Consider the following 27,918-nt stretch of genomic DNA (forward strand, 5'->3'; position numbering starts at 1 on the left):
CAAAGTCACACAGCTGACAATTGGCAGAGCAGGAATTTGAACCCGTGACCTTTCATTCATTCAATTGTATTTATTGAGCGCTTACTGTGTGCAGAGCACTGTACTAAGCGCTTGGGAGGTACAAGTTGGCAACATATAGAGACGGTCCCTACCCAACAGTGGGCTCACAGTCTAAAAGGGGGAGACAGAGAACAAAACAAAACATATTAACAAAATAAAATAGAATAAATATGTACAGATAAAATAAATAGAGTAATAAATACGTACAGACACATATACATATATACAGGTGCTGTGGGGAGGGGAAGGAGGTAAGGTGGGGGGGGATGGGGAGGGGACTTAATGTGGGAAGGCCTCCTGGAGGAGGTGAGCTCTCAGTAGGGCTTTGAAGGGAGGAAGAGAGCTAGTCTGGTGGATATGCGGAGGGAGGGCGTTCCAGGCCAGGGGGAGGACTCCAAAGGCTGTACCCTGTCCACTGAGCCAGTTAAATGACTTGCCCAAGGTCACACAGCAGACAAGTGGCAGAGTCAGGATTAGAACCCATGACCTCCAACTCCCAGGCCCGGGCTCTAGCAGTATGGGGGTGTCCCTGGAGTACAGAAGGTAGTTCTTGTCGCCACATTTAGGAATCAATCAATCAATCAATCGTATTGAGCGCTTCCTGTGTGCAGAGCACTGTACTAAGCGCTTGGGAAGTACAAGTCGGCAACATATAGAGACGGTCCCTACCCAACAATGGGCTCACAGTCTAAAAGGGATCATCAATCCATCAATCGGTGAGGCGGGGAGGAAATAGAGGCCGCCGGGAGCTGATGGGCAAGGTGGCGTCACGTGGCGGAGAGCGGCGGAGGAGGGGAGGGGTGATGTTTGGCAAATCCAAAGGAAGGGCATTCCAGGTAGAGGGATTGGAGGGAGTGGATTAGGGACAAGGCAATTAAGAGTGGAGGATTGGTAGGCTTGCTGGGGAGGAGCAAAGAACAAGAGCCCTGAACCCCCTAGGGCCAGGGACCATGGCTGAATTATTGTTATTCTATCTTTCCCAGAACTTAGTACAGCATTTGGCACAACATAAGGGCTTAACAAGGAAAGTAAATAATAATTAAGAAAGCAGATAGTTAAGAGGTAGCTAGATGCCATGCCAAGATTATTATGAAATATAAATTGAACATATCCCCCTCCTCCCCCTCACCATCCCCCCGCCTTACCTCCTTCCCCTCCCCACGGCACCTGTGTGTATATATATATATATATATATATATATATATATATATATGTTTGTACATATGTATTACTCTTTTATTTGTACATATTTATTTTATTTTGTTAATATGTTTTGTTGTCTGTCTCCCCCTTCTAGACTGTGAGCCCGCTGTTGGGTAGGGACCGTCTCTATATGTTGCCAACTTGTACTTCCCAAGCGCTTAGTCCAGTGCTCTGCACACAGTCAGCGCTCAATAAATACGAGTGAATGAATGAATGAACAGAGCATTCAATAAGAACCACCCTCAATTTTGTCACATAAATGCCACTTTAAGGCAAATGCATTTTCGGCAGAGCATTAAACTTCTGATTATAGCTCGTGGAGTCGATGAGCAATGATATTGGAGAACATAAATTTAAAAATACTCTATTTTCAATCCATAGCAACGTGCAAGAAAATGATGGTGCGAGATGCAGTAAGGAATGGCTTTTCTTCTCTTAGATGTCAGTGTTCAGTAATGTTAGTTATGGTTCCCCTAAAATTAGAGCTGCAGAAAATAGCTTTGATTAATACATTAAAGGTGGTCACTGCTGCTCATTAATCACAGGTGATGGATGTAATAGATTTTGCTGTAGTAGGGGAAAAGACAGTTTTAATTTGGATGAGCCTGAGATGAGCCAGGGTCAGATCATTGATTGATTCATTCAGTCGTATTTATTGAGCGCTTACTGTGTGCAGAGCACCGAGAGTACACTATAACAATAAACACACATTCCCTGCCCACAATGAGCTGACATTCTAGCTGTGGGGGGAGGAGACAGACATTAATATAACAAAAATAAATTACAGATGTGTGGACAGACATTAATATAACAAAAATAAATTACAGATGTGTACATAAGGGCTGTGAGGCTGGGATGGGGAAAGAACAGAGGGAACAGTGCTTTGCACATAGTAAGCGCTTAATAAATGCCATCATTATTAAGGGTGATGCAGAAGGGACTGGGAGAAGAGGAAAGGGGGAGGGGGGCTAAATCAGGGAAGGCCTCCTGAAGGAGACGTACCTTAAATATGGCTTGGAAACGGGAGAGTAACTGTCCGTCAGATTTGAGGAGGGAGGGCCAGAGTTTGGTCTCCAGTTTTGGTGACAGAGTACAGGCAGCACCGTGTGTTAGTTGCCAACTTAATAGTTCTGGATATTCCACCTTTTATCTCCCCCAACAATACTGTAAGCTCATTGTTGGTAGGGAATATACCCACTAACTCTGTTGTAATTGTACTCTCCCAAGCATTTAATATGAGAAAATTGCACATTCCCCAGGTCTCTCAGATAACCACCGTGTTTAATGTTTTCTGAGAGCACCAAAAGGTTGTCCAAAGATCAGTCAATCAATCAATCATATTGAGCACTTACTGTGTGCAGAGCACTGTACTAAGCACTTGGGAAGTACAAGTTGGCAACATATAGAGACGGTCCCTACCCAACAGTGGGCTCACAGTCTAGAACAACCCCCCATTACATTAATTCATTTTACATTTTCCTTTTCTGTGGGTTCTAACGCCCTTTTAATGATCACTCTTTTCAGTAACAGTAACTGGGATTGCAGTCTTTAGTTGTGCGGTGTAGTAGAACAAACTGTGGCTGTGAATTGGGCCTAGTGTCATGAGGAAAGTCCAAACGAAGCATATCTAGATACTGTTTTACTCAATGGTATTTATTGAATGCTTACTATGTGCAGAGCACTGTACTAAGCACACACAATACAACAGAATTAGATATACCTTATATCCAATGCCTGGTCCAGTCACAAACCCACTTCCAATCTATTCAGCATCCCCGAGGTGGACTGGAGCATAATCTGTTCCCCCTTCTAGACTGTGAGCCCGTTGTTGAGTAGGGACCGTCTCTATATGTTGCCAACTTGTGCTTCCCAAGCGCTTAGTACAGTGCTCTGCACACAGTCAGCGCTCAATAAATACGATTGCATGAATGTTTTAATGGAAGAGGAAATGGAGACAATCCAGTTCCTCGATGTAAATGAGCTTGTGAAGTTTCAAAAACATAGTTAATGTAAGTGGTTGTCCTAGCTAAAGTTGATCTCGGTGCCACACGTTGCAAAAGAGCATTCATTTTTCGCTTATTAGAGTGAGCTCTTTGCTCTAGGCCATTCTGGTTATATTAAAACGTCACCAAAAATATTGTCAGGAATCCAAGCAGTTCTTCAGTAGCAGTGATCGTAGCGTAGTGTCGTAGCTGTTGATTCTCTAGTTACAGTTGCTAGGTTTTCTACAGTTTGAGAGCAATGTAACTGAGGATTTTTACTGCTTTTTATGGACTAAAGTATTGTACAGACTGTCTCATTAATATTTTTAAAAAATCTTTTGCGATATCTTTCTCATATCTCTTACCTTATAAGTAAAATGGGATTAAGACTGTTAGCCCTTTGTGGGACAACCTGATTACCTTATATCAACCCCAGCCCTTAGTGCAGTGCCTGGCACATAGTAAGCACTTAACAAATACCATCATCATTATTATTATTATTATTATCATTAGTTTAAATTTCATTGGCTGTAACTCTGGTGTGATCATTCATTTTGCAAGATTAAAAAATCTTGTGTTTCATTTGCCTGGTTTAAATGGTAAGGACGTGGCGGGGGACTAATAATAAGGTGTTTTGCCACTGAGCAGCAGTCACATACCTTCTTCATGGGATAGACAGCCTAGTGGAAAGACCACCGGTCTGGAAAATAGGAGACTTGAGGTCTGCCATTGACTGATTGTGTGGTCTTGGGCAAGTCATTTCATCGAGAAGCGGCGTGGCTCAGTGGAAAGAGCCCGGGCTTGGGAGTCAGAGGTCATGGGTTCTAATCCCAGCTCCGCCACTTCTCAGCTGTGTGACTTTGGGCAAGTCACTTAACTTCTCTGGGCCTCAGTTATCTCATCTGTAAAATAGGGATTAAGACTGTGAGTCCCACGTGGGACAACCTGATCACCTTGTATCCCCCTCAGCACTTAGAACAGTGCCTTGTACATAGTAAGCGCTTAACAAATGCCATTATTATTATTATTATTATCTCTCTGTGCTTCAGTTCCCTTACTGGATAAATGAAAATAAGACAAACTCTCCCTCTTAGTGAGCCTCATGTGGCACAGGGACTGTGTGTCTATTAGAACATTTAGCTCTTTTAGCTTTTCTGCATGAAAAAATTTTCAGATCCCTGCCTTAGGCACCCGCGGGAGAATTGGGCTCAATAGTACTTCTTTGTAGTGCCAACATACTACAGCATATCATAATCACAAGTGGTAATATTTTAAGCCGCAGATCGCCCCTCCCATATGAAAGCATGAGACCGTAATTTGAGAGTTCGAGATACACCCTCTGTTCATTCAGCGTTAGAGGCTAAAAGCATCACTTTGTGATGGCAATCCTTCTAAAGAAAATTCTCCTTTATTTTAAGTGTATCTTGAAAGCAGACCTAGTCCTTGGGAACCTCGTACTAGAATGGTGTTAAATTAAGCAACTAACAGCCAGTATAATCAGTCAGTCAAGGAGCTCCCACTGTGTGCAGAGTACAGTAATAATAATAATAATAATAATGATGGCATTTATTAAGCGCTTACTATGTGCAAAGCACTGTTCTAAGCACTGGCGAAGTTACAAGGTGATCAGGTTGTCCCACGGGGGGGCTCACAGTCTTAATCCCCATTTTACAGATGAGGTAACTGAGGCTTAGAGAAGTTAAGTGATTGGCCCAAAGTCACACAGTTGACAGTTGGCGGAGCCGGGAATTGAACCCATGACCTCTGACTCCAAAGCCTGTGCTCTTTCCACTGAGCCACGCTGTTTCTCTAAATATAACAGTGTTGATAGACGTGTTCCCTGCCCACAGCAAGCTTATAATCTAGAGGAAGCATATGAGAGGGGTTGCCACAAATGCTATGAGCCCCTCCAGCACAAAAGATTAAAAATCACAGACACCTAGATTGCTCTGGACAGTCAAGAACATGTTCTGTTCATGTATCTCTGGCCATTTGGGGGAGTGTGGGACATGGGCCAGATTAATTAATTAATTATACAACACCTGTATAATATGTTTGTTCATATTTATTACTCCATTTATTGATTTATTTTACTTGTACATATCTATTCTATTTATTTTATTTTGTTAATATGTTTTGTTTTGTTCTCTGTCTTCCCCTTCTAGACTGTGAGCCCACTGTTGGGTAGGGACCGTCTGTATATGTTGCCAACTTGTACTTCCCAAGCGCTTAGTACAGTGCTCTGCACACAGTAAGCGCTCAATAAATACGATTGACTGATTGATTAATTAGTCTGTCTCCCCGCCTCTGGATTGTGAACTTGTTGTGGGCGGGGGATATGTCTGTTTATTGTTGTATTGTACTCTCCCAGGTACTTAGTACAGTGCTCTGCACACAGTAAGCGCTCGATAACTACGATTGAATGAACTAGTATTGTACACCCGTGAGGGGAGAGCTTTTGGTTTCAAAGCTGTACTCTCCCAAGTGCTTAGTACAGTGCTTTGCGCTCAGTAAATACAATTGAATGAATGAGTGAAAGTAGCCTCTATGGCTAACGTGATATGTGCCAATCTAAGAGCTTGCTCCTAGGAAAACACATCAAACCTCCTTTATCCTTCCTTGACTTCTAACCCAGAATGGCACCTTCAATTTAATGTCTGTAAGCGCATGTGCCCGGGCAGATCTGTCTGTAAACCTGGTGGAAAAGGAGGCAGTGTATTTTTAAGGGAATAACAGCAGTGTTGGGAAAAGAGAAAACAAAGCATGGTCAAAGCGTAGGAAATTCTGCTATCATGTGTAGAACTAGCAGAAGTGCCCAGGCTTGCGTAATCAATCAATCAATCGTATTTATTGAGCACTTACTGTGTGCAGAGCACTGTACTAAGCGCTTGGGAAGTACAAGTTGGCAACATATAGAGACAGTCCCTACCCAACAGTGGGCTCACAGTCTAAAAGAGGATAAGAGGTGGCACTCAACAGCTGTTTGGTGTTGAATGGAGAAAGATGGCTCTGGAGGAGAAAAAAAGCCACACTCTCAATCCTATTTCACTATTAATGTTAAGGTTTTAGTCTGCTGCTATAGGCAATCATTAAGCATCTTAGTACGTTTTTTTCTGTCTTCCGTTAAGAAAGACACTGGTGGGGGGCCGGAAATAAGCTTCATTTCAAGTATACCTTTAGTGAAAAGATTGCAGTTCGAGCTGCCTCACTTAAAGAATCAGAGAAGAGGGGTGGGGAAAAGTCTTTCAAACATTCAAATACTGAATTCCTTAGACCCAACCCCCTGCTCGGTCACAAATGCCGTACAGAATACTCTCCATTACAGTCAGAGCAGAACCGTTGGGTAGAAAGGAAGAGCTATTGTGAGCCTCACCCCATTTAAGAAAATTCTTGAAATCTGATGTGTCAAGTGAAGGAGAACGTAATTTTAAGTGAGGTTGAAGAACCTGGCGAAGTCCAAAAGTAGAGCAGTTTTTCCGGACTGCCTTTGCACAGCGGATGCTTAGGTTCCACTATTTTCTCCTCCTTTTCGCTGGTCTTAGAGCCTCGGAGGCACGGCTTTTACCGACTCACCCCGTGGATCAAATTGTCCAAGTTGGGAAAGTGATAATAGGCACGCCCACCTGGAACGTTAAGTTGAGTAGATTTCGGAATTGAAGAAGGCAGACACAGCTCCAGCCATAACTAACAACACGAAGGTGGCCAGGCAAACATTTCCTTACAAGGAGAATTATGCAAGTGCTGGGAAAAGGATACATGACCGAAGAAACTGGTGCTATTTCTAGTCCAGCTCCTGCCCGGTTTGGTTGGAAGAGAAAGTGCGCTCTAGGAGAAATAATAATAATAATTGTGCTATGTGCCAGGCACGGTTCTAATCGGTGGAGCGGATGCAAGAAATGTGAGAGAGCATTTAATGAGGGGTTGTTCTTCATGGAGAAAGGGTGGGTAAGATGTCCTTTGCCTATGGATTATTTCAGCGTTTCTTAAATCACTCACGATGCAGTATTGATTTGCTCTGCTGTCCTTCCAGGAGTGTCCTTTAACTGTGAAATACATTAAGGCCGGGAATTCTTTTAAGATGAAGTGGAACATTAGAAAGTGTGAGTGATCGAATCAGACTAGCACTCTTAATCAGCCGGTCAGGAGTATTTATTGAGCCCTCCTACCTTGGGCAGTGGCTAGCGAGTGGCAGGCAATCTGCTACAAGCCAAAACTCACCTGTGTCGGGCAGCGGAGACATGGGAGAGAGTCAGTCAATCAATCAATCATATTTATTGAGCGCTTACTGTGTGCAGAGCACTGTACTAAGTGCTTGGGAAGTACAAGTTGGCAACATATAGAGATGGTCCCTACCCAACAGTCGAGGGCGGAGACTCGGGTTTTCTGCGCAGAAGGAGGGAATGGTAAACCGCTTCCGTATTTTTATGAAGCAAACTCGATGGATAAACTACCAGAGTGATTGTAGCTGGAGGCGTTTTGGGAGAGATGCCTCCATGGCGTCACTTGGGGTTGGAGACGACTCGGTAGCGTAAGATAAGATAAATACTGTGTGCAAAGAACTGTATTAAGTGCTCGGGAGAGTACAATCCATTCTGTGAGCCCGTTGTTGGGTAGGGATTGTCTCTATCTGTTGCCAAATTGTACCTTCCAAGCGCTTAGTACAGTGCTCTGCGCACAGTAAGGGCTCAATAAATACATTTGAATGAATGAATTTGATCGTATTTATTGAGTGCTTACATTAATAATAATAATAATAATAATAATGATGGCATTTATTAAGCACTTACTATGTGCAAAGCATTGTTCTAAGAGCTGGGGAGGTTACAAGGTGATCAGGTTGTCCCATGGGGGGCTCACAGTCTTAATCCCCGTTTTACAGATGAGGTAACTGAGGCACAGAGAAGTTAAGTGACTTGCCCAAAGTCACGCAGCTGACCAGTGGCGGAGCCGAGATTTGAACCCATGACCTGACTCCAAAGCCCAGGCTCTTTCCACTGAGCCATGCTGCATCACTGTACCAAGTGCTTGGGAGACTACGCTGTAACAACAAACAGACACATTCCTGCTCACAACGAGCTCACTGTCTACAGGAAGCTCATAATCTAATCTTAAAATAGTCATGCTCCAAACACTAGCAAATTATTCATTATCAGAGGGCAGTGTGGAGAAAATGTTATACTTTGTTATTGGTGCTTTTCTGATATAAGTTTAAATAAAAGATAGTTTGTCAAGAGCAGAAGTACTGTTACCTTTATATCATTTTATTCTGTTTTTTATTCTCCTAATTGTTTAATTTATGGCATAATAATATTCGTGGTATATGTTAAGTGCTTACTATGTTCCAGATACCGTACTCAGTGCTGGGGTCGATGCAAGCAAATAGGGTTGGATACTGTCCCTGTCCCACGTGGGGCTCACGGTCTCAATCCCCATTTTACCGATGAGGTAACTGAGGCACAGAGAAGTGAAATGACTTGGCCAAGGTAACACAGCAGGCAGGTGGCAGAGCGGGATCAGAACCCGTGACGTTCCTTCTCTCAGGCCCGGGCTCTATCCGCTATGCCATGCTGCTTCTCTTCTCAAATGCTGTCGGTTACTGCATCCTATAGTCCTATCAAATTTCCCCTGGAAATCTGCTATATTCAATAGAAAAAAAAAATAAACCCCAGGGTTTCTTTTAATTTATTTTAATTAAGGTCCCATCAATCTCTAGAGATGTCAGAGCTCAGCTAACACACACATGCCAAGTAAGCGCAATGAATGATAATTACCCTTCTGTGGGAAAATTCAGTAGGAAAAAAAAGAAACCCCATGGAAAAACATTTCAATTAAGGTCCCTTAGTTAAAATTATTTTTAAAAAGCCCGTTGATTAAATAATTCAAATATTTTTCCGTGGGGTTTCTTTTTTGCCTACTAAATTTGCCCACGGAAGTGTTATTATCATTCTGTGAGCTCACTTCTCTCGTGTGGTAGCGGAGCGTTGACATCTCTATAGCTAGATGGGAAAAAAGGACCAAACTCTGCCAACCTCTCTACTACACGTGACTGAATATGTTACCCGCCAGTCATGCCAACTACCACTTCCTGCCCATAATCCGACGCTCCCTTTTAAAAATAAGATGAAACCAGATCAAGGAAGGGTTTAGACGTTCACACCCTGAAGGGAAAATCAATTTTCCCTATTCATCAGCTGCTTAAACAGTGTATGGCTCGGAATTAAAAACAAAAAGCGGTAACTCTTAAGAGTAACCTCAGATTCTGTTCGGCCCTGTGTGATTTTCGCAACTATGTTTTGATGTGTTGAATACACCGAAATAGCAATTCTTTAGAGAGTGGGAGACAGTAGTTGTAATAGTATTTTTCGAGCAGTTACTGTGTGTTGAGCGTGTACTATCGAGAAGCAGCGTGGCTCAGTGGAAAGAGCCCGGGCTTTGGAGTCAGAGGTCATGGGTTCGAATCCCGGCTCTGCCCCATGTCTGCTGTGTAACCTTAGGCAAGTCACTTCACTTCTCTGAGCCTCAGTTCCCTCATCTGTAAAATGGGGATTAAGATTGTGAGCCCCACGTGGGACAACCTGATCACCTTGTATCCCCCCCCCCCAGTGCTTAGAACAGTGCTTGGCACATAGTAAGTGCTTAACAAATGACATTATTATTATTATTACTAAGCACTGGAAAAGAGTACCCAAGTGGAAATTATCTAAAGTGCTGATTTCCCTTATGATTACAGTGTTTACAATATAGAGATTGTATATTCAGTTGCTTAATTGCAATACGTACCCTTAAACACTGCATCTTAAAACTGCACTTTGCTTATCTGTAAAACAAATTATAAAATTAAACGTAGTAGATTAGGAAAAAGGATAGCCTTTTTCAATACCATGGAAATTTGTTTTTAAAGACTGTTATTTCAGTAAATGTTAGAAAAATATGCTTACTAGAAATCGCTGCTTTTGTCAGAACAGAAAACATTCCAGAGTTTCCTTTAATTGTGTTCTGTTCATATATGAATCAATCCACTTCCCTTGATGAGTTTTTTCTCTGACTTTTATGTTAAAAGTTAAAATTCGTTAGAGGAGCAGCATGCTCAAGTGGCTTGAGCGTGGGTCTGTGAGCCAGAAGGGCCTGGGTGCTAATCCTGTCTCCGCCACGTGTCTGCTGTGTGACCTTGGACAAGTCACTTCCCTTCTGTGTGCCTCGGTCACCTCATTTGCAAAATTCATTCATTCATTCAATCGTATTTATTGAGTGCTTACTGTGAGCAGAACACTGTACTAAGCGCTTGGGAAGTACAAGTTGGCAACATATAGAGACGGTCCCTACCCAACAGCAGGCTCACAGTCTAGAAGGGGGAGACAGAGAACAAAACAAAACATATTAACAAAATAAAATAAATAGAATAAATGTGTACAAATAAAATAAATAAATAAATAGAGTAATAAATACATTCAAACATATATACATATATACAGGTGCTGTGGGGAGGGGAAGGAGGTAAGGAGGGGGATAGGAAAGAGGGGGATTACGACTGCGAGCCCTATGTGAGACAGGGTGTGGGTCCAACCTGATTAGCTTGTGTCTAACAGTGCTTTGCACATAGTAAGTGCTTTATAAATGCCATTATTATTATTATTAAGGGGAAATATGAAGTTGAACAGTGGCAGAGAAGTCACACTAAAGTGGTAGATTTGGGAGGCCTCCACATAGAGACGACAGCTGAAGCCATTGGATGGACGGTAAATTCCTCCGGAGCGTGAACGTAAAGCGAGCAGAGGAGGGGGTATCCAGAACAGAGGCTGTGGGACACCAAGAGTTAAGCAATAAGATGAGGGGAAGAGGAGCTAAAGGATGAAACTGGGGAGGAGTGGAAGTAGGAGAATCAGGTGATTTTTGCGTTGATATGGAAGGGCATTCATTTATGCACGGAACAATTCCCAAGTAATCTGAAAATCAATCAATCAATCAGTCGTATTTATTGAGCGCTTACTGTGTGCAGAGCACTGGACTAAGCGCTTGGGAAGTACAAGTTGGCAACATATAGAGACGGTCCCTACCCAACAACGGGCTCACAGTCTAGAAGGGGGAGACAGAGAACAAAACAAAACATATTAACAAAATAAAATAGAATAGATATGTACAAGTAAAATAAATCAATAAATAGAGTAATAAATAGTACAAACATATAAAGAGTTAACGCTCCTTCCAGAGTGCCTATTTCACCACCAGAGAGTCACTGCAAACTTCAGGAGATTGGGACTCTGCTAGTAAATCTGAAGGTTGGCAGAATTGATCAATGAATTGCTGATCATTTTATGTCACTGCTTAAAAAAAAAACTTATGTATCCTTTATTACATTTCTAATGGAGCTCTTTCTTTGGGGTACATATTTCTCTCATCCACAGTGCCCGGAGATGTGCGGTGTAGTTTTGTTTTCTATTCTATTAGCATTGACAAAGCAAAGAGAAGTAGTCAAGACGCAGCTGGCTGAGAAAATTAAAATAAGGTGCATCTGGGTTGTTTACATCAGTTCCGGGCTCTCTAAGTACAGCATAGATCTATTCTTTCAAAGAACAAAACAGTGAATGTGGAAAAAATGGAACCATTCTCAAAGTTAAAGACCCAACATTGAAATAATTTGCAGCATTTAAAGTTTAAGCTTAGGTCATCTTTTCATTATTTCATTCATTCATTCATTCAATCATATTTATTGAGCACTTACTATGTGCAGAGCACTGTACTAAGCGCTTGGGAAGTCCAAGTTGGCCACATCTAGAGACGGTCCTTACCCAACAGCGGGCTCACAGTCTAGAAGGGGTAGACAGACAACAAAACAAAACATATTAACAAAATAAAATAAATAGAATAGTAAATATGAACGAGCAAAATAGACTAATCAATCTGTACAAACGTATATACAGGCCCCATGTGACTGAAAAAAAATCTGTTTAATTCTAAAGGAGATGACCACCAAATTCCTTGGTGTGTAACGACTAAGTGTATTTGGATCCAAAACTTCAACTTCATATTAAAAGCAGAGAAGAAGGAACAAATAAATATTTAGTAGTAGCAGTAATGGTACTTAACAGAGCACGCTTACAAAAGTAAACAAATTGGACAGGTCCCTGCCCCACACAGGGCTCACAATCTAAATGGGGAAAGAAGAGGCAAGTAGGAAAACAGAAGTGCAAAACAAAATCTCAAATTCAAGGAAATGTAAAATAAAGTTGCTAAATGGAGTTCGTGGAAGGAGGAAGCCTGACACTCCTCTCGGCTCCTGGCAGAGTCTTGGATTAAAAAGTAGTTGCAGCCCTCCCAGATCTAACTGTCCTGAAGACAGGTTTTAGGGCGCGGGGGGGTCTTTAGGGTGCAGCTCTATGCCACAGTCAATTACTTTTGTGACCTTGGGCAAGTCACTTAACTCCTCTGGGCCTCAGTTACCTCATCTGTAAAATGGGAATTAAGACTGTGAGCCCCACCAGGGACAACCTGATTACCTTGTATCTACCCCAGTGGTTAGAACAGTGCTTGGCACATAGTAAGCGCTTAACAAATACCCCCATTATTATTGAGCACTTAACGTGTGCGGACCACTGCTTGGGAGAGTACAATATAACAGAGCCTTTTTGTTTTTTAAACGGTATTTGGTAAGCAGTTACTATGTGCCAGGCACTGTACTAAGTGCTGGGGTAGATACCAGCTAATCATGGTGGACACAGTCCAAGTCCTATATGGGGCTCACAATCTTTATTTCCATTTTAAAGATGTGGTCATTTGTGAAACGACCTGGCTAAGGTCACACAGCAGACAAGTGGTGGAGCCGGGTTTAGAACCCAGGTCCTTTGGATTCCCGGGCCCATGCGCTATCAACTGGGCCATTCTGCTTCTCAGCATTGGTAGACGCGTTCCCTGCCCGCAGTAAGATTATAATCTCCTTGGCCTCTGCTAGTTTTAAAGGTCTTCTAGACTGTGAGCCCGCTGTTGGGTAGGGACCGTCTCTATATGTTGCCAACTTGGACTTCCCAAGCGCTTAGTACAGTGCTCTGCACACAGTAAGCGCTCAATAAATGAGATTGAATGAATGAATGAAAAGGGCTCCTGCCACAGAGGGCTCTGGTTGGAGGCAGCATTATTTTTCCGTAAACTAAAAAATTTGCTTTGCAACCCCCATGAGCTGAATTTCTCAAGATTCTAGTTTTTCAGAATACCTGATTTGTTTCTTCAGAGACTTAAAGAAACGGGCAAGCATCGTTAAATTGCGGTTCTTTTCATTGCCCTCTCTCTTTCTCATCATGTGTAACTCCAACTAGGGAGTAAGATCCAAAGGGTGATCCGAATGGGAAAATTCTCCTTGCCTCATCAGGAAGCTTCCAAGTTAAAACCGGCCGGAGGGAATCAAAATGAAATATTTTTCATGTGGAATTTTTTTTAAAAAATGATTTATTGCAGGGATAGACACTTAAGTGTCACACTTGACACTTTTGTCCTGACGACTTGACACCTGTCCACATGTTTTGTTTTGTTGTCTGTCTCCCTCTTCTAGACTGTGAGCCCGTTGTTGGGTAGGGACCGTCTCTGTATGTTGCCGACTTGGACTTCCCAAGCGCTTAGTACAGTGCTCTGCACACAGTAAGCGCTCAATAAATACGACTGAATGAATGAACTTGAGTGAATATATTTTTCCTAGTAATTCAGTGTAGGGTAAAGCAGGAGTGTCATCAGAGTTAATGGAAACGGATGAGAATTTTAGAGCTGCAGCACTGCCAGCCTTTCCAGCTGCCTTGCCTTTTATGGCTTGACTGCGGCACATCAGTGTGTTCTCAAAAGGTAGGAATATTGCCATCTGATTCGGCCCGTTCATAGATCTTCAAAGCATTGCTGACATTCTGGCTCCTTTCTTTTCCTCTTTTCTGTAGAGCAGACACTCTAGTCTGAAAGTATTTTTCCAAATAATTTATCTTCTGGATAGCCGTTTGTTATAAAACTGCAGAGAAGGGCAAATCGTAATAGCCAACAAGCAGCTTTCTGTTGGTAAGATTTATATTTTAGCCTCCTCAAACTGTGCTGTTTCCTCTGAGATTAAAATCAGCATATGTGGTGGTGATAGATTTTGGGGGTATTTCATGGCTTTTAATAAAAAAAGAATCATGCGCAAAACATAAGTAACGAGGTAAGCCCACTTAGTTTCAAGGGTTATGGACAAACAATGTAAATGAAAGCACAACTTGAAAGGGAACGGAGAATACGACATGTTAATTTCAGAAACTTTTGTCCACTTTGGGCATTTTTCATTGGCACAAATTTTTATTAAAGCACAGTATGTTCGATCTTTTGGGAACTTCAGAATTACGGTCAACTCTGAATCAACCTCTGGCTCCGGTGACCGAAGAAACCAAAAAGTGCTTCGCGTGGCTTAGCCTGGAGAATTTTCACCTCGGCCTCACCACTGCATTTAGCTGCCCGGGGGTCATGCCGGAGTGGGGAGGCGGGAGGTGGTCCCGACTTTGCGCTTAGAACAGTGCTTTGCACATAGTAAGCGCTTAACAAATACCGTCGTTATTATTATTATTATTATTTGCCAGGCCCTCGCCACAAAGGCTTGGGTGCATCGTACTAAAAGACTGTGAGCCCACTGTTGGATAGGGACTGTCTCTATATGTTGCCAACTTGTACTTCCCAGTGCTCTGCACACAGTAAGCGCTCAATAAATACGATTGATTGATTGATTGATTGACCCAGCAGGCTTCCAGCCTTCATGGCGAGAGCTACAAGAGGGGTAGGAACTTTTTGAGTCAGGTGTGCCATTCTCGCTTCCCTCTCTTTCCTGCCACTTCCCACCCCACAGCTCGTGGTGGGAGGGACAGAAAACAATCCCCATTATGGATCATCGGTACAATATACAATGACTTCTAGACTGTGAGCCCACTGTTGGGTAGGCACCGTCTCTATATGTTGCCAACTTGTACTTCCCAAGCGCTTAGTCCAGTGCTCTGCACACAGTAAGTGCTCAATAAATACGATTGAATGAATGTAACCAAGAGTATGTGGAACGTTTTGTGCTCTTTCTAGAGCTTCGACGGAGTGGCTTCAAAATATTTAAAGACATTTGGTGTCCGATGGTTGCTGGTTCACATCTTCACTCATTCTGCAATCTTATTCCACCTTCTAAAATAGTTTACTGACTTGACAACTAGCTCAGATATTAAAAATATTTAAAGACATTTGGTGTCCAATGGTTGTTGGTTCACATCTTCACTCATTCTGCAATCTTATTCCACCTTCTAAAGTAGTTTACTGACTTGACAACTAGCTCAGATATTAATATTGGCCTGTTTAAATGTACCAAATTTCTCTGAAGCTGGATGATTTGGATGATTTCACCAAGATGGCTGGCCAGGAGGAGAAATCTTTTCTTGAATCCCAGGATTCAGACTAAAACATAGATAATCAGTGTTGCCTAGTAGCTAGAGCACGGGCCTCGGAGTCAGAAGGTCATGGGTTCTAATCCCAGCCCCGCCACTTGTCTGCTGTGTGGCCTTGAACAAGTCACTTCACTTCTCTCTGCCTCAATACTTCATCTGTAAAATAAGAATTGACAGTGAGCCCCTTGTGGGACATGGACTGTGTCCAATCTGATGAGCTGGTATCAACCCCAGCGCTTAGTTCAATGCCTGGCACGTAGTAAGTACTTAAAAAATGTCATTAAAAAAATAAACGTACAGATGAGTGATATCCTTGTGGGAACCTAGGGATTAAACCAAACTCTGACAGCTGAACCGAAAGAGCAAACACTACACTTTTTCATGTTCCCGGAGCTCAATTCTGGAAGTACAAGGAAAATATTACTCTTGGCTCCCAAGTATATATCATTTAGGCAGGTGCGTCGTCTCATTTAGACAGATAAAAATGTTTGTGACAATGGAGCTGAACTCAGATGAAAGTACAGGAGTCTGAAATGGATTATGCATGTGCTTGAGATTGGAGGTGAAAAAAGAAACAGCCAAAAAGTTTCAGGGAGAGATAAAATACTTGATAGTATTGGTAAAATCTCCCAAACAAGCTTTATAGACCTGGTAATCCTTGCTTAACTGTGTGTTTGTGTCTGAATTGTGATATTTGAATTGCAAGATATTTGGGTGGAAGAATGGTTTATATTGAAAGAACCTCAGCTGTAGCTCTGCGTAGGACAGGGACGGTGTTGACTTGACTAACTTGTTTCCAACCCAAGGTATCATACAGTGCTTGGCACATAGTAAGTGCTTAACAAAAGTTATTATCCGTTTATTATTTTCATCATTATTAGTAGCATTACTATTGTTATCAATAGAAGAGAAAGTCAATTTCTGTTTTTCCACCCCCTCTTCCTCCAGCATTTCCATGATGGTCGCAAGGCACAGCAGCACATTGAAACTTGTTGGAAGCACCTTGAATCAGTAAGTGGAAACTTCTGAAGAAGTGATATGTTCATGAATTCTTCTAATGTGGCCTGTTACAAAAGTCACTGACTAACTGAGCTTAGAATAAGATTGGAAAGACAAAGGAGCACAACGTATTTTATTTTCTAAATAGAAATAAAAATAAATATTAGTTTCATTCTGTATTCGAATATTTAAAGATCGGAATAAATATTAGGAAATTACCAGATGTATTTTTTTTTCTGCTCATAGTGGACATATTTATCGTTTTTTGGTGAGGTTTTTCTTTAAGCACATAACTTCAATTAGCCAACACCAGGTTAGTGATTGACGTTTTAAGGTTGATTTTAAATGGCTCTTCTCCTTCGTGTCAACCTCTGGTGACTTCATTTTGGATGAACCTGGCCTTCTCCCTTTTTAAAATTGTAGAGTAAACGGCGATTTGAGCGGGATTGCAAAGAAGCTGACAGAGCGCAGCAGTATTTTGAGAAAATGGATGCTGACATAAACGTTACAAAAGCAGATGTTGAAAAGGTATTGTCAAAGCGATACTCTCTTCCATTTCGTCTTTTCCCCATGTCACCCCTGGAGCCCAGCAGCCCAGTATCTCCCAAAACGACTCTCCCTGGAGTTACACTTTCTGGTTGAGTTAGAGAAAGGGCACTTTTGAAGCCCTGGGGCTAAAATCCATCTCTTGGTATTATTGAGCTGAATTTTCCATTGGATTTCCAAGGATACCACAAAAACAAGCCCCTTTGCCGATTTTTGAAGGGAAGACACCCTACCCACTGTGGACAACTGAATCAAGTTTTAATAATAATAGTGATGGCATTTATGAAGCATTTACTATGTGCCAAGCACTGTTCTAAGTGCTGGGGAGGTTACAGGGTGATCAGGTTGTCCCCCGGGGGGGCTCACAGTCTTAATCCCCATTTCACAGATGAGGTCACTGAGGCACAGAGAAGTTAAGTGACTTACCCAGAGTCACACAGCTGACAATTGGCGGAGTCAGGATTTGAACCCACGACCCCTGACTCCAAAGCCCGGGCTCTTTCCACTGAGCCACGTTTTCTCCAGGATCGAGCAGAGAATTGCCATTTTAGGAGCTGGCAACTTGTCTGGCCACTACTGAAGACACATAAGGAAACTGTGGTTAGAGAGAGGAACAAGTGTAGCAGTGTCTTCTCACGAGAATTCTTGCTTCCTTCAGCCAGATCGCATTTCTTTCTCCGTCGCCCTGATTTGCTCCCGTTCTTCTCCCCTCCCCTAGAACTCGTGTACATATCCATAATTTATTTATTTATATTAATGTCTGTCTCCCCCTCTAGACTGTAAGCTCGTTGTGGGCTGGGGACGTGTTGACCACCTCTGTTATTTTGTTCCTTCCCAAGTGCTCTGCGCACAGTAAGCGCCCAATAAGTACGATTGACTGATTGAGATCCTCAGTTCCATATAGCGATGCTCCAAGATGTGTGCTCCTAAGCATTGCATGTCCAGTGCACGGAGAAAAGAAAGACTTCTCCCCACTTCTGCATAGCCCTGTGGGAGACTGATTTACGTGGTATATGACCAGATACGCTTTAGTGAACCATTTGGAGAACTTGTTGTATTTTGTGAAACATTTTTCCCACACCAGGGGGGAAAAGATTTTAGAGCTGTGGATTTTTAAAGTCATATACACTAATAGTATGTAAGGATGATGATGATATTTGTGAAGCTCTTATTATATGCCAGGCACAGAACTAAGCACTGGGGTGGTTACAAGCAAATCAGGTTGGACACAGTCCCTGTCCCACATGGGGCTCACTGTCTCAATCCCCATTTTACAGTTGAGGTAACTGAGGCCCAGAGAAGTGAAGTGGCTTGCCCAAGGTCACACAGCAGACAAGTGGCAGAGCTGGGATTAGACCCTATGTCCTCCTTACTCTCAGGTCTGTGCTCTATCCACTCTGCCATCCTGCTTTTCTAGCAGGCTTTGTTTTATCCTGTCCTTAAAGGCTTCCTTACTTGAGTTTCCAGTTTGATCTCTCCATAGACCAGCTCCTAGGGTTTCCCGTGGTCACACATTCATTCATTCAATGGTATTTATTGAGCGCTTACTATGTGCAGAGCACTGTACTAAGCGCTTGGGAAGTACAAGTTGGCAACATATAGAGACAGTCCCTACCCAACAGTGGGCTCACAGTCTAGAAGGGGGAGACAGAGAACAAAACCAAACATATTAACAAAATAAAATAAATAGAATCAATATGTAGAAATAAAATAAATAAATAAATAGAGTAATAAATACATACAAACATACATGCATATATACAGGTACATACATATATACAGGTCACTTGGTCTTCTCCCCTATCCCACCCAAAATCGTTTTGACACTAGAAACCGGTTCCGTTCCAGAACTTCATTGTTCGTGATCTCGAGCGCTGGTATATGTATCCATAAGTTATATGTTCTGATCCTTTTATATTAATATCTTTATACTATATTATTAATATTATTATATATTATATAATATATTATATTGTAATATTATTATATCAATATCTTTATATTAATGTCTTTCTCCCCTTCGAGACTCTGCTCACTGTGAGCAGTCAATCAGTGAGTGGGTTTATTGAACGCTTACCGTGTGCAGACCGCTCTGCTGGATACTTGGGACAGCACCCAAAAAGTGCTGAATAAATGCCGTGGATTGATTGCCTTGTCGCTCAGTATTGAGGGTGGCCCGCCAGTGATGCTTGTGGGACCGCTTAAAGATTCAAATGCGGAGCCTCTATGGTCCAGTTCTTAGAGCTGTAGAGATGAACAACACTATAGCTATGCAGGCCTTTAGTTTGTTCTGGAGCTTGGTGCCGCCACACTGTTTGACAGCCTCCCAAAGGATGTGCTGGATTTCTCGATTCTCTTTCCTATTTCCTTCCCTACCACTGCATTATTATTAAATGTCCTGCCTGGGTAGGACCATTTTCTCACAGCCTTTAGCTCCGTGTTTCCAATTGGAAATTGGGGGTTGAATATCAGTATACACAGAGCAGTAGCGGAGCCTTTTAGAAGTGATTTGTAAATTTTTTTCATTCCGGCTGATTTGCTTCCCTATATCCATCCCACCCGGATGTGGTCTGATTAATTGGACCTGCATTTGTACCGTTACTTATTGTAAGTGAAGAATTAGGGTATTGCTTAGACAGTGCGACAGTACCTTCAGACAGAAGATAGCTGCCCTAAAATGATTAAATACGGTTCAGATTGTGTTTTGGTTAATGGGGTTATTTAATGTCTCTCGTTTCTCATTAACAGGGTCAAGCAATTCACAATCTATTTTTGTTAATAGGGTTATTTAATGTCGCTAGTTTTTCATTAACAGGGTCAAGTTATTCACAGGCAGGGTAAAAATATTCCTACCTGTCTGTATATGTACCACTTAAGCATTTATACTGTAGACTGTATAAATGCTAGACTTCCTAGGCTTCCTAAGGAACGACTACTTCTATCTATCTTATGTCCCCATTTCTTATGCCCCATTTTGCCAAATGGGAGTCTGTGCAAATCACTGAGTGCTTGGAGATGGTGGCAAGTTAGACTTCAGTTTAACTGAACTGACTGCTAGTACAGTGCTCCGCACACAGTAAGCGCTCAATAAATACGATTGATTGATTGACTGCTAGATTTCAGTGTGAATTTGCTGGAGTTAGAAAGAGGCTGATGGCTTGTATATTTATTCATTCAGTCGTATTTATTGAACGCTTTTGGGGAAGTACATCCCGAATTGAGGGGTTTTAATATAAATTTGAGTCCTTCCCTGACAAGATTGAGATTTTTATACTAGGAAGTATTTGACATATTTAAAAAATATATCAACCAAGAGATTGCTATAATGTGAGAAAACATATTGAGGAGACAGAGGAATAAAAAGAGAACAAAGCTTTTCTAAATCACTTTTATTCTCAACAGATATTCCTGACTGTGCGTTGGTTCTCTAGTCTGCAAAATGCAGATGTAGAACATTTCTGGTTTTAGATTACTAAAAATAATTTGTGTGTTTTTGTTTTGATCGTGCAAGTTAGTGTGGGTGGGTTAAGGGATCTACATTACAGAGTAGGTCAAGGTGTGATTCACGTTAATGTGTTTAAGTCCATTAAATGTTGAATTCTCATTTGACAGTTAACCTTCAGGAAAAAAATGATCTCCACCTCTTGGGTGACTAAGAGTTTGGCAGCTACTTATGGACCCACAAAAATATGTATTCAGTCTAAACATTGTTTCTCACAGACCAAATTTGGGAGAAAATTTGATCATGCGTTTCTCGAGTTCAGTCTTCTAGACTCAAAGCAGGTGCAGATGCATATTAATTTTATTTATTTACTGAGCGCCCACTGTGTGCAGAGCACTGTACTAAGCTCTAAGGAGAGAGTTCACTATGTAACATAGTTAATAGACATGTTCCCTGCCCACAACGGGCTTACAGTGTAGCAGGAGAGACAGACATTAATATAAATAAGTAAATCCCGGATATATGCATAAGTGCTGTCAGGCTGAGGGATGACTTAAGGGAGCTATTGTTTTATGAGATTGAAATTGGGGCCCAGTATATGATACCAGGCTAGAATTAAAATTGACCATTCCATATTCGGAGCAATCCGTAGTAAATATGGGATTAGGAATTCCTGCCCTGATCTCGGTGGGCAGAGAAGCAGCGTGATATAGTGGCTAGAGCACGGGTTTGGGAGTCAGAAGGTCATGGGTTCTAATCCCAGCTCCTCCACTTGTTTGCTGTGGGACCTTGGGCAAGTGACTTCACTTGTCTGGGCCTCAGTTACCTCATCTGTAAAATGGGGACTGAGACTGTGAGCCCCACAGGGAAAGGGACTGTGTCCAACTTGATTTGCTTGTATCCACCCCAGTGCTTAGTACAGTGCCTGGCATAAAACAAGCACTTAAATACCGTTATTATTATTAGAATAATTGTTATTAGTGATAGCCCCATGATGGTCTCAGAAATCATGGCCGACCCAGATTCCCAAACAGAATATCGGACAAAATCAAGATTTTGCCACGAGAAGCAGCGTGGCTCAGTGGAAAAAGCCTGGGCTTTGGAGTCAGAGGTCATGGGTTCAAATCCAGCCTCCGCCAATTGTCAGCTGTGTGATTTTGGGCAAGTCACTTAACTTCTCTGGGCCTCAGTTCCCTCATCTGTAAAATGGAGATGAAGACTGTGAGCCCCCCGTGGGACAACCTGCTCACCTTGTAACCTCCCCAGCGCTTAGAACAGTGCTTTGCACATAGTAAGTGCTTAATGAATGCCATTATTATTATTATTAAGATTTAATTGTATATATTGGAAAGAATATCAACAGGCAATACAAAAATGAAAGTCTACAAAACCACTGCGGATTAAAGCTAGGAATGCATGGCTTGGTTGGCTGATTATCCAAGGGCCCTGACCATGAGTTGGGTTGCCTGGGCACCCAAAGGTTTTGTTTGGAGGTAATGAGTGGAATAGGCTTTCACCTAAAACAACCCCAAACTAGCTAACCTTAGCTAACCTTAGCTTTCTTACTTCAGGAAGTGCTTTAGCCAGGAGAAATACCTTACCCTATGGAACTGTGCTTCTGGCTGAGTTCTGAGGGAGCAGTAGCAAGACCCAAGGCCAAAGCACCCCAAAATGAGACCCGTCTTCCTCGTATTCTTTAAGGAAATCTCTGCCCCCCCCCCCAGAAGAGGATGCAACTCTTCCACTTTTGGCAAAGAAACCACATTTCTCCTAGAATGCCCCAGTAGTTTCTCGTGGCCAAAGAGCACTTTTCTTTCCCTCCAATTCTCTCGCCAGCCTTTCAGCCAGGGCTGTTTGAAAGGATTTTAAATCATAGTGCTTTGGCTCTGACTTTGCCATTTAACAACAGTAAACTTCTTTGAATGTTTGACCTGCAACTGTGCAATTAAACACGGTTATAGATTCAATAAACTCCGCTCACTTCCTAGATGCATCTCTGCTTCAATATGGATCACTACAGAGCATATAAAAATAGTTCCTTAGGAAGCCTGTCAAGATCAGGTCCTTTGTCATTCCATCCTCCCCGCCCCACCATTCTTTCTCCCATTGCTACATAATAATTACTACCCTGTTGGTAAACTCGCCTACCCTGTTACGTATTTCAAATTCCCTTCTGGAATTCGAAACCAGGTTTTTCTGCTAATTCTTGTTTTGTGGATTGCAGAGGTGTGCAGGGTAGTCTAGGAGAAAAAGCATTCCCTGATATTGGGTCCAGCAAAGTGTTCGTTAGCCTGGCGATTGGCGGAAAAAGGTTATCAAAATGAATGGAATGTGAAATAATATTGCCGAACAGAGAGAACAGTGTTTTCTAAATGCATGTGTTAAACTGGCTTCATCAATTCGGGCTGTGAATAATACCCTTTCTCTACTTCACCCTTGCCTTGTGACTTTCTCTCGCTGTTACATAACTCTGAAGCGCAAAATAGGATATTGTTTAGCAAGGGCTGCAGTTGGGGGTTGCAGAGAGCTGGAGAAATTGTTAACTTGTTACGTTTTTGAAATTACAATATCAATTTCTTCCCTTCTTTTCGTTCCACAGCTCTGGTTTCACCTGCCTCTTGGCGATTCTTTTGCTCTGGGGATTTCCGTTTCACAACCTGTTTGTCAGAAAACAGACAGTTTGACTTCATTCGCATCTAGGGTGATTCTGTAAATTGACTGAATTTGACCTCCCCCAGGGTTCCCCTGGGCATATGAGAGGTGTTCTCATTTCTGGGACTTGGCAATTACCTCCAGTATACAGGCTGTATTTATTTATAGTTAAGGAAATGATCTTTCTAATTAATAATAATAATTTCATTTGTTAAGCGCTTACTAAGTGCCTAACACTGATGTAAGCTCTGGGCTAGATACAAGATAATTCGGTTGTCCCCACATGGGGCTCACAGTCTTAATCCCCATTTTACAGATGAGGTAACTGAGGCACAGAGAAGTTAAGTGACTTGCCCAAAGTCCCACAGCAAACAGGTGGCAGAGTCGGGATTAGAACCCACGACTTCTGACTCCCAAGCCCATGCTCTTTCCACTAAGCCACGCTGCTTCTAATTGGGGTTCAAGTTTCATAGATGTAAAAATTAAAATATTTGTTTCACCACCCCTGTCACTTTTAAAATAGTGATTTAACTTGCCACCGTCTCCAAGCACTCAGTGATTTGCATAGACTCCCATTTGGCAAAATGGGGCATAAGAAATGGGGCCATAATCAATCAATCAATCAATCAATCAATCGTATTTATTGAGCGCTTACTGTGTGCAGAGCACTGTACTAAGTGCTTGGGAAGTACAAGTTGGCAACCTATAGAGACAGTCCCTACCCAACAGTGGGCTCACAGTCTAGAAGGGGGAGACAGAGAACAAAACCAAACATACTAACAAAATAAAATAAATAGAATAGATTTGTACAAGTAAAATAAATAAATAGAGTAATAAATATGTACAAACATATATACATATATATATATGTTTGTACATATTTATTATATATATATATACAGGTGCTGTGGGGAAGGGAAGGAGGTAAGATGGGGGGATGGAGAAGGGGACGAAGGGGAGAGGAAGGAAGGGGCTGAGTGTGGGAAGGCCTCCTGGAGGAGGTGAGCTCTCAGTAGGGCCTTGAAGGGAGGAAGAGAGCTAGCTTGGCGGATGGGCAGAGGGAGGCCATTCCAGGCCTGGGGGATGACGTGAGCCGGGGGTCGATGGCGGGACAGGCGAGAACGAGGTACGGTGAGGAGATTAGAAAAAAAAAGATAGATTTATTTTGTCCTACAGTGTAACCCCCTTAAACAATAGTGTTTAAGCACCTTCTCTGGAACATTACATTGGAGGTAAAAGACATGTGCACCTCCCTCAAAGAGCTTGCAGTCAAAAGTGGGGCGATAGAATAATTCATTGATTGGAGGAAGGTGTCAGTTTCATCTGCTCATTAAGAAGGTAGTTCACTAGGATTCTGCCAAGAATCAGAGCTGCTGAAAACAAACCTTCAATGGACAGCTGTCCTTTTTTTTAATGGTATTTAAGTGCTTACTATGTTCCAGGAACTGTACTAAGCTCTGGAATAGAGACAAGCTAATCAGGTTGGACACAGCCTATGCCCCACATGGGGCGCACAGTCTTAATCCCTATTTTGCAGATGAACTATCATCATCATCATCATCAATCGCATTTATTGAGCGCTTACTATGTGCAGAGCACTGTACTAAGCGCTTGGGAAGTACAAATTGGCAACACAGAGAGACAGTCCCTACCCAACAGTGGGCTCACAGTCTAAAAGGGGGAGACAGAGAACAAAACCAAACATACTAACAAAATAAAATAGAATAGATATGTACAAAAAATTAAATAAATAGAGTAAAAAAAATATGTACAAACATATATATATATATATGCAGGTGCTAACTAACTGGGTCTTTTAGACTGTGAGCCCACTGTTGGGTAGGGACTGTCCCTATATGTTGCCAACTTGTACTTCCCAAGCGCTTAGTACAGTGCTCTGCACACAGTAAGCTCTCAATAAATACGATTGATGATGATGATGGTTACAGAGAAGTGACTTGTCCAAGGTCATGCAGCAGACAAGCAGCGGAGCTGGGATTAGAGCCAGCTCCTTCTGCTCCCAGGCCCTTCCTCTACCCACTAGATCACACTGCCTCTCTACTGAGGCCCTTCCAGACGTACATCGTCTCCACCTCCATCCTGGATCCTGCCACTGGATTTTATAACAGATTATTGTAACAGGCTCTTCACCCACTGATATTTAGGGGAAGACTCAACAGAGGTCTGCATAATCAGTCACTGGTATTTACTGAGCTCTTGCTGTTTGCAGAGAGCACTGTTCAAAGTGCTAAGCAAGATGATAAGTGCTAAGTCAGATGGCGATTTTTTTAGTGGTATTTGTTAAGCGCTTACTACGTGTCAAGCACAGTTCTAAGTGCTGGGATAGATAGGAGTTTATCCGGCCAGATGCAGTCCCTGTCCCATATGACAGGGACTGTCTTTTAGACTGTGAGCCCACTCTTTTAGACTGTGAGCCCACTGTTGGATAGGGACTGTCTCTATATGTTGCCAACTTGTACTTCCCAAGCGCTTAATACAGTGCTCTGCACACAGTAAGCGCTCAATAAATATGATTGGATTGATTGATATGAGCCTCACAGTCAAGTAGGAGGGAGAACAGGTCTCGGATCGTCATTTTGCAGTTGAGGAAACCGAGGCACAGAGAGGTTAAGTAGCACATAGCAGGCACGTGACAGAACCAGCTTTAGAACATGGGTCTTCTGGCTTCCAGTCCCAAACTTTATCTTTTAGGCCATGCTGTTTCCCTTATAGACAGCATGATTGTAGTTTTTCTATTCTTGGAGCTTACAAAGGTAATTGTAAGCAGCGTGGCTCAGTGGAAATCAATCAATCAATCAATCATATTTATTGAGCGCTTACTATGTGCAGAGCACTGTACTAAGCTCTTGGGAAGTACAAATTGGCAACTTATAGAGACAGTCCCTACCCAACATTGGGCTCACAGTCTAAAAGGGGGAGACAGAGAAAAAAAAAACCAAACATACTAACAAAATAAAATAAATAGAATAGATATGTACAAGTAAAATAAATAAATAGAGTAATAAATATGTACAAACATATATACATATATACAGGTGCTGTGGGGAAGGGAAGGAGGTAAGGTGGGGGGGATGGAGAGGGGGACGAGGGGGAGAGGAAGGAAGGGGCTCAGTGTGGGAAGGCCTCCTGGAGGAGGTGAGCTCTCAGCAGGGCCTTGAAGGGAGGAAGAGAGCTAGCTTGGCGGATGGGCAGAGGAAAGAGCCCAGGCTTTGGAGTCAGAGGTCATGGGTTCATATCCCACCTCCGGCACTTGTCAGCTGTGTGACTTTGGGCAAGTCACTTCACTTCTCTGGGCCTCAGTTCCCTCATCCGTAAAGTGGGGATTAAGACTGTGAGCCCCCCGTGGGACAACCTCATCACCTTGTAACCTCCCCAGTGCTTAGAACAGTGCTTTGCACATAGTAAGCGCTTAATAAATGCTATCATTAATTGACTCTAAAGGGTTTGCCCCATTTGTTTGACTCCCCAAGCAGTTGACGATGCCTGGAAGGGAAACGAGTTTACCGCTGCTGTAACTAAAGCCTGTTGAGTAGTTTTGTTTTCTGCCCATATGAGGAAGCTCCCTCTTGCACACAAATATTTCAGCTGGAGTTCATGTTTGCGATCGTTGTAGTAGTTCTTTATGTTTGCGAACACTTCATTAAGTTGACTTTTTTGAGAGAGTTTAGTACTCATCACACTTTTTCATATTTTTATGACATAACTGTTTTGCTAATTGTGTAAAGACGTAGAGTAGAATTTTAAGCTAGCCACTTTTTAAAGAGGAAGCGGTTAGCCAGAAGGCAGGAAATTATTTTTCGTGGCTGTTACAATCTTTGAATCAGAAATAGGGCTTTTCATTTATAGTTGGAGAGAAAAATCAAATGACTTTGCAACACATCTTTGCTCTTTAGAAATTTAAAGCTGGACGAAATCTTTGGACCATGAATTTAGACTTTTATGGGCATAATTATGTTCAGCTTTGATTCAGCTTTAAAACCGAAGCACCCACCTCCCGGAAGGACACTTTCTTTATGCTATTGTTTATGCACATCCTGTAGAAAAGTCATATCTCTGTGGCTTTTTTTCACCTCTCCTTGTGCCTGGGCTGAATATCAGAAGGCATTTTCCATTTGGTAACTTTTGTTCTGGGGGAGATGAGCCTTTTGTCGATTGTTGAAGAAAAAATTAATAGGGTTGGCTGGGGCAGAGGTAATGGAAACTCGAATGTAATAATGCTAAGTATCTGAAGCATCCTTGCAAACCAGCTATGCTTTATTTGTAAACTAGTGGAAAGAGCATGAGCCCTGGAGTCAGAGGATGTGAATTCTAGTTCCCACTCTGCCACTAGCCTGTTATATGACCTTGGACAAGTCATTTAACTTCTCTGGGCTTCAGTTTCTTCATCTATAAAATGGAGATTAAGTACCTGTTCTTCCTTTTATTTAGATTTGTGAGCCCCATGTGGAACAGGGACTGTATCTAACCTGATTATCTTGTGTCTGCCCTAGTAGATCATTCAATTCAATTCAATTCAATTGTATTTATTGAGCGCTTACTGTGTGCAGAGCACTGTACTAAGCACTTGGGAAGTACAAGTGGGCAACATTTAGAG

General features: G+C 42.2%; 1 protein-coding gene across 20 annotated transcripts in view; it reads left to right on the forward strand.

Moving 5' to 3' along the window:
• The window catches only part of FNBP1 (formin binding protein 1), a 172,243-nt gene that overhangs the window by 87,601 nt on the left and 56,724 nt on the right, over nucleotides 1–27,918 (forward strand). For all 20 annotated transcript variants that reach the window (XM_038744970.1, XM_038744967.1, XM_038744968.1 and 17 more), the window contains exons 5-6: nucleotides 16,613–16,675; nucleotides 17,087–17,191. In XM_038744970.1, coding sequence (XP_038600898.1) covers nucleotides 16,613–16,675; nucleotides 17,087–17,191 — 168 coding nt within the window. The remainder of the gene's footprint in view (nucleotides 1–16,612; nucleotides 16,676–17,086; nucleotides 17,192–27,918) is intronic.

The sequence above is a fragment of the Tachyglossus aculeatus genome, chromosome 4 (genome assembly GCF_015852505.1).
Source record: "Tachyglossus aculeatus isolate mTacAcu1 chromosome 4, mTacAcu1.pri, whole genome shotgun sequence".
NCBI lineage: Eukaryota > Metazoa > Chordata > Mammalia > Monotremata > Tachyglossidae > Tachyglossus > Tachyglossus aculeatus.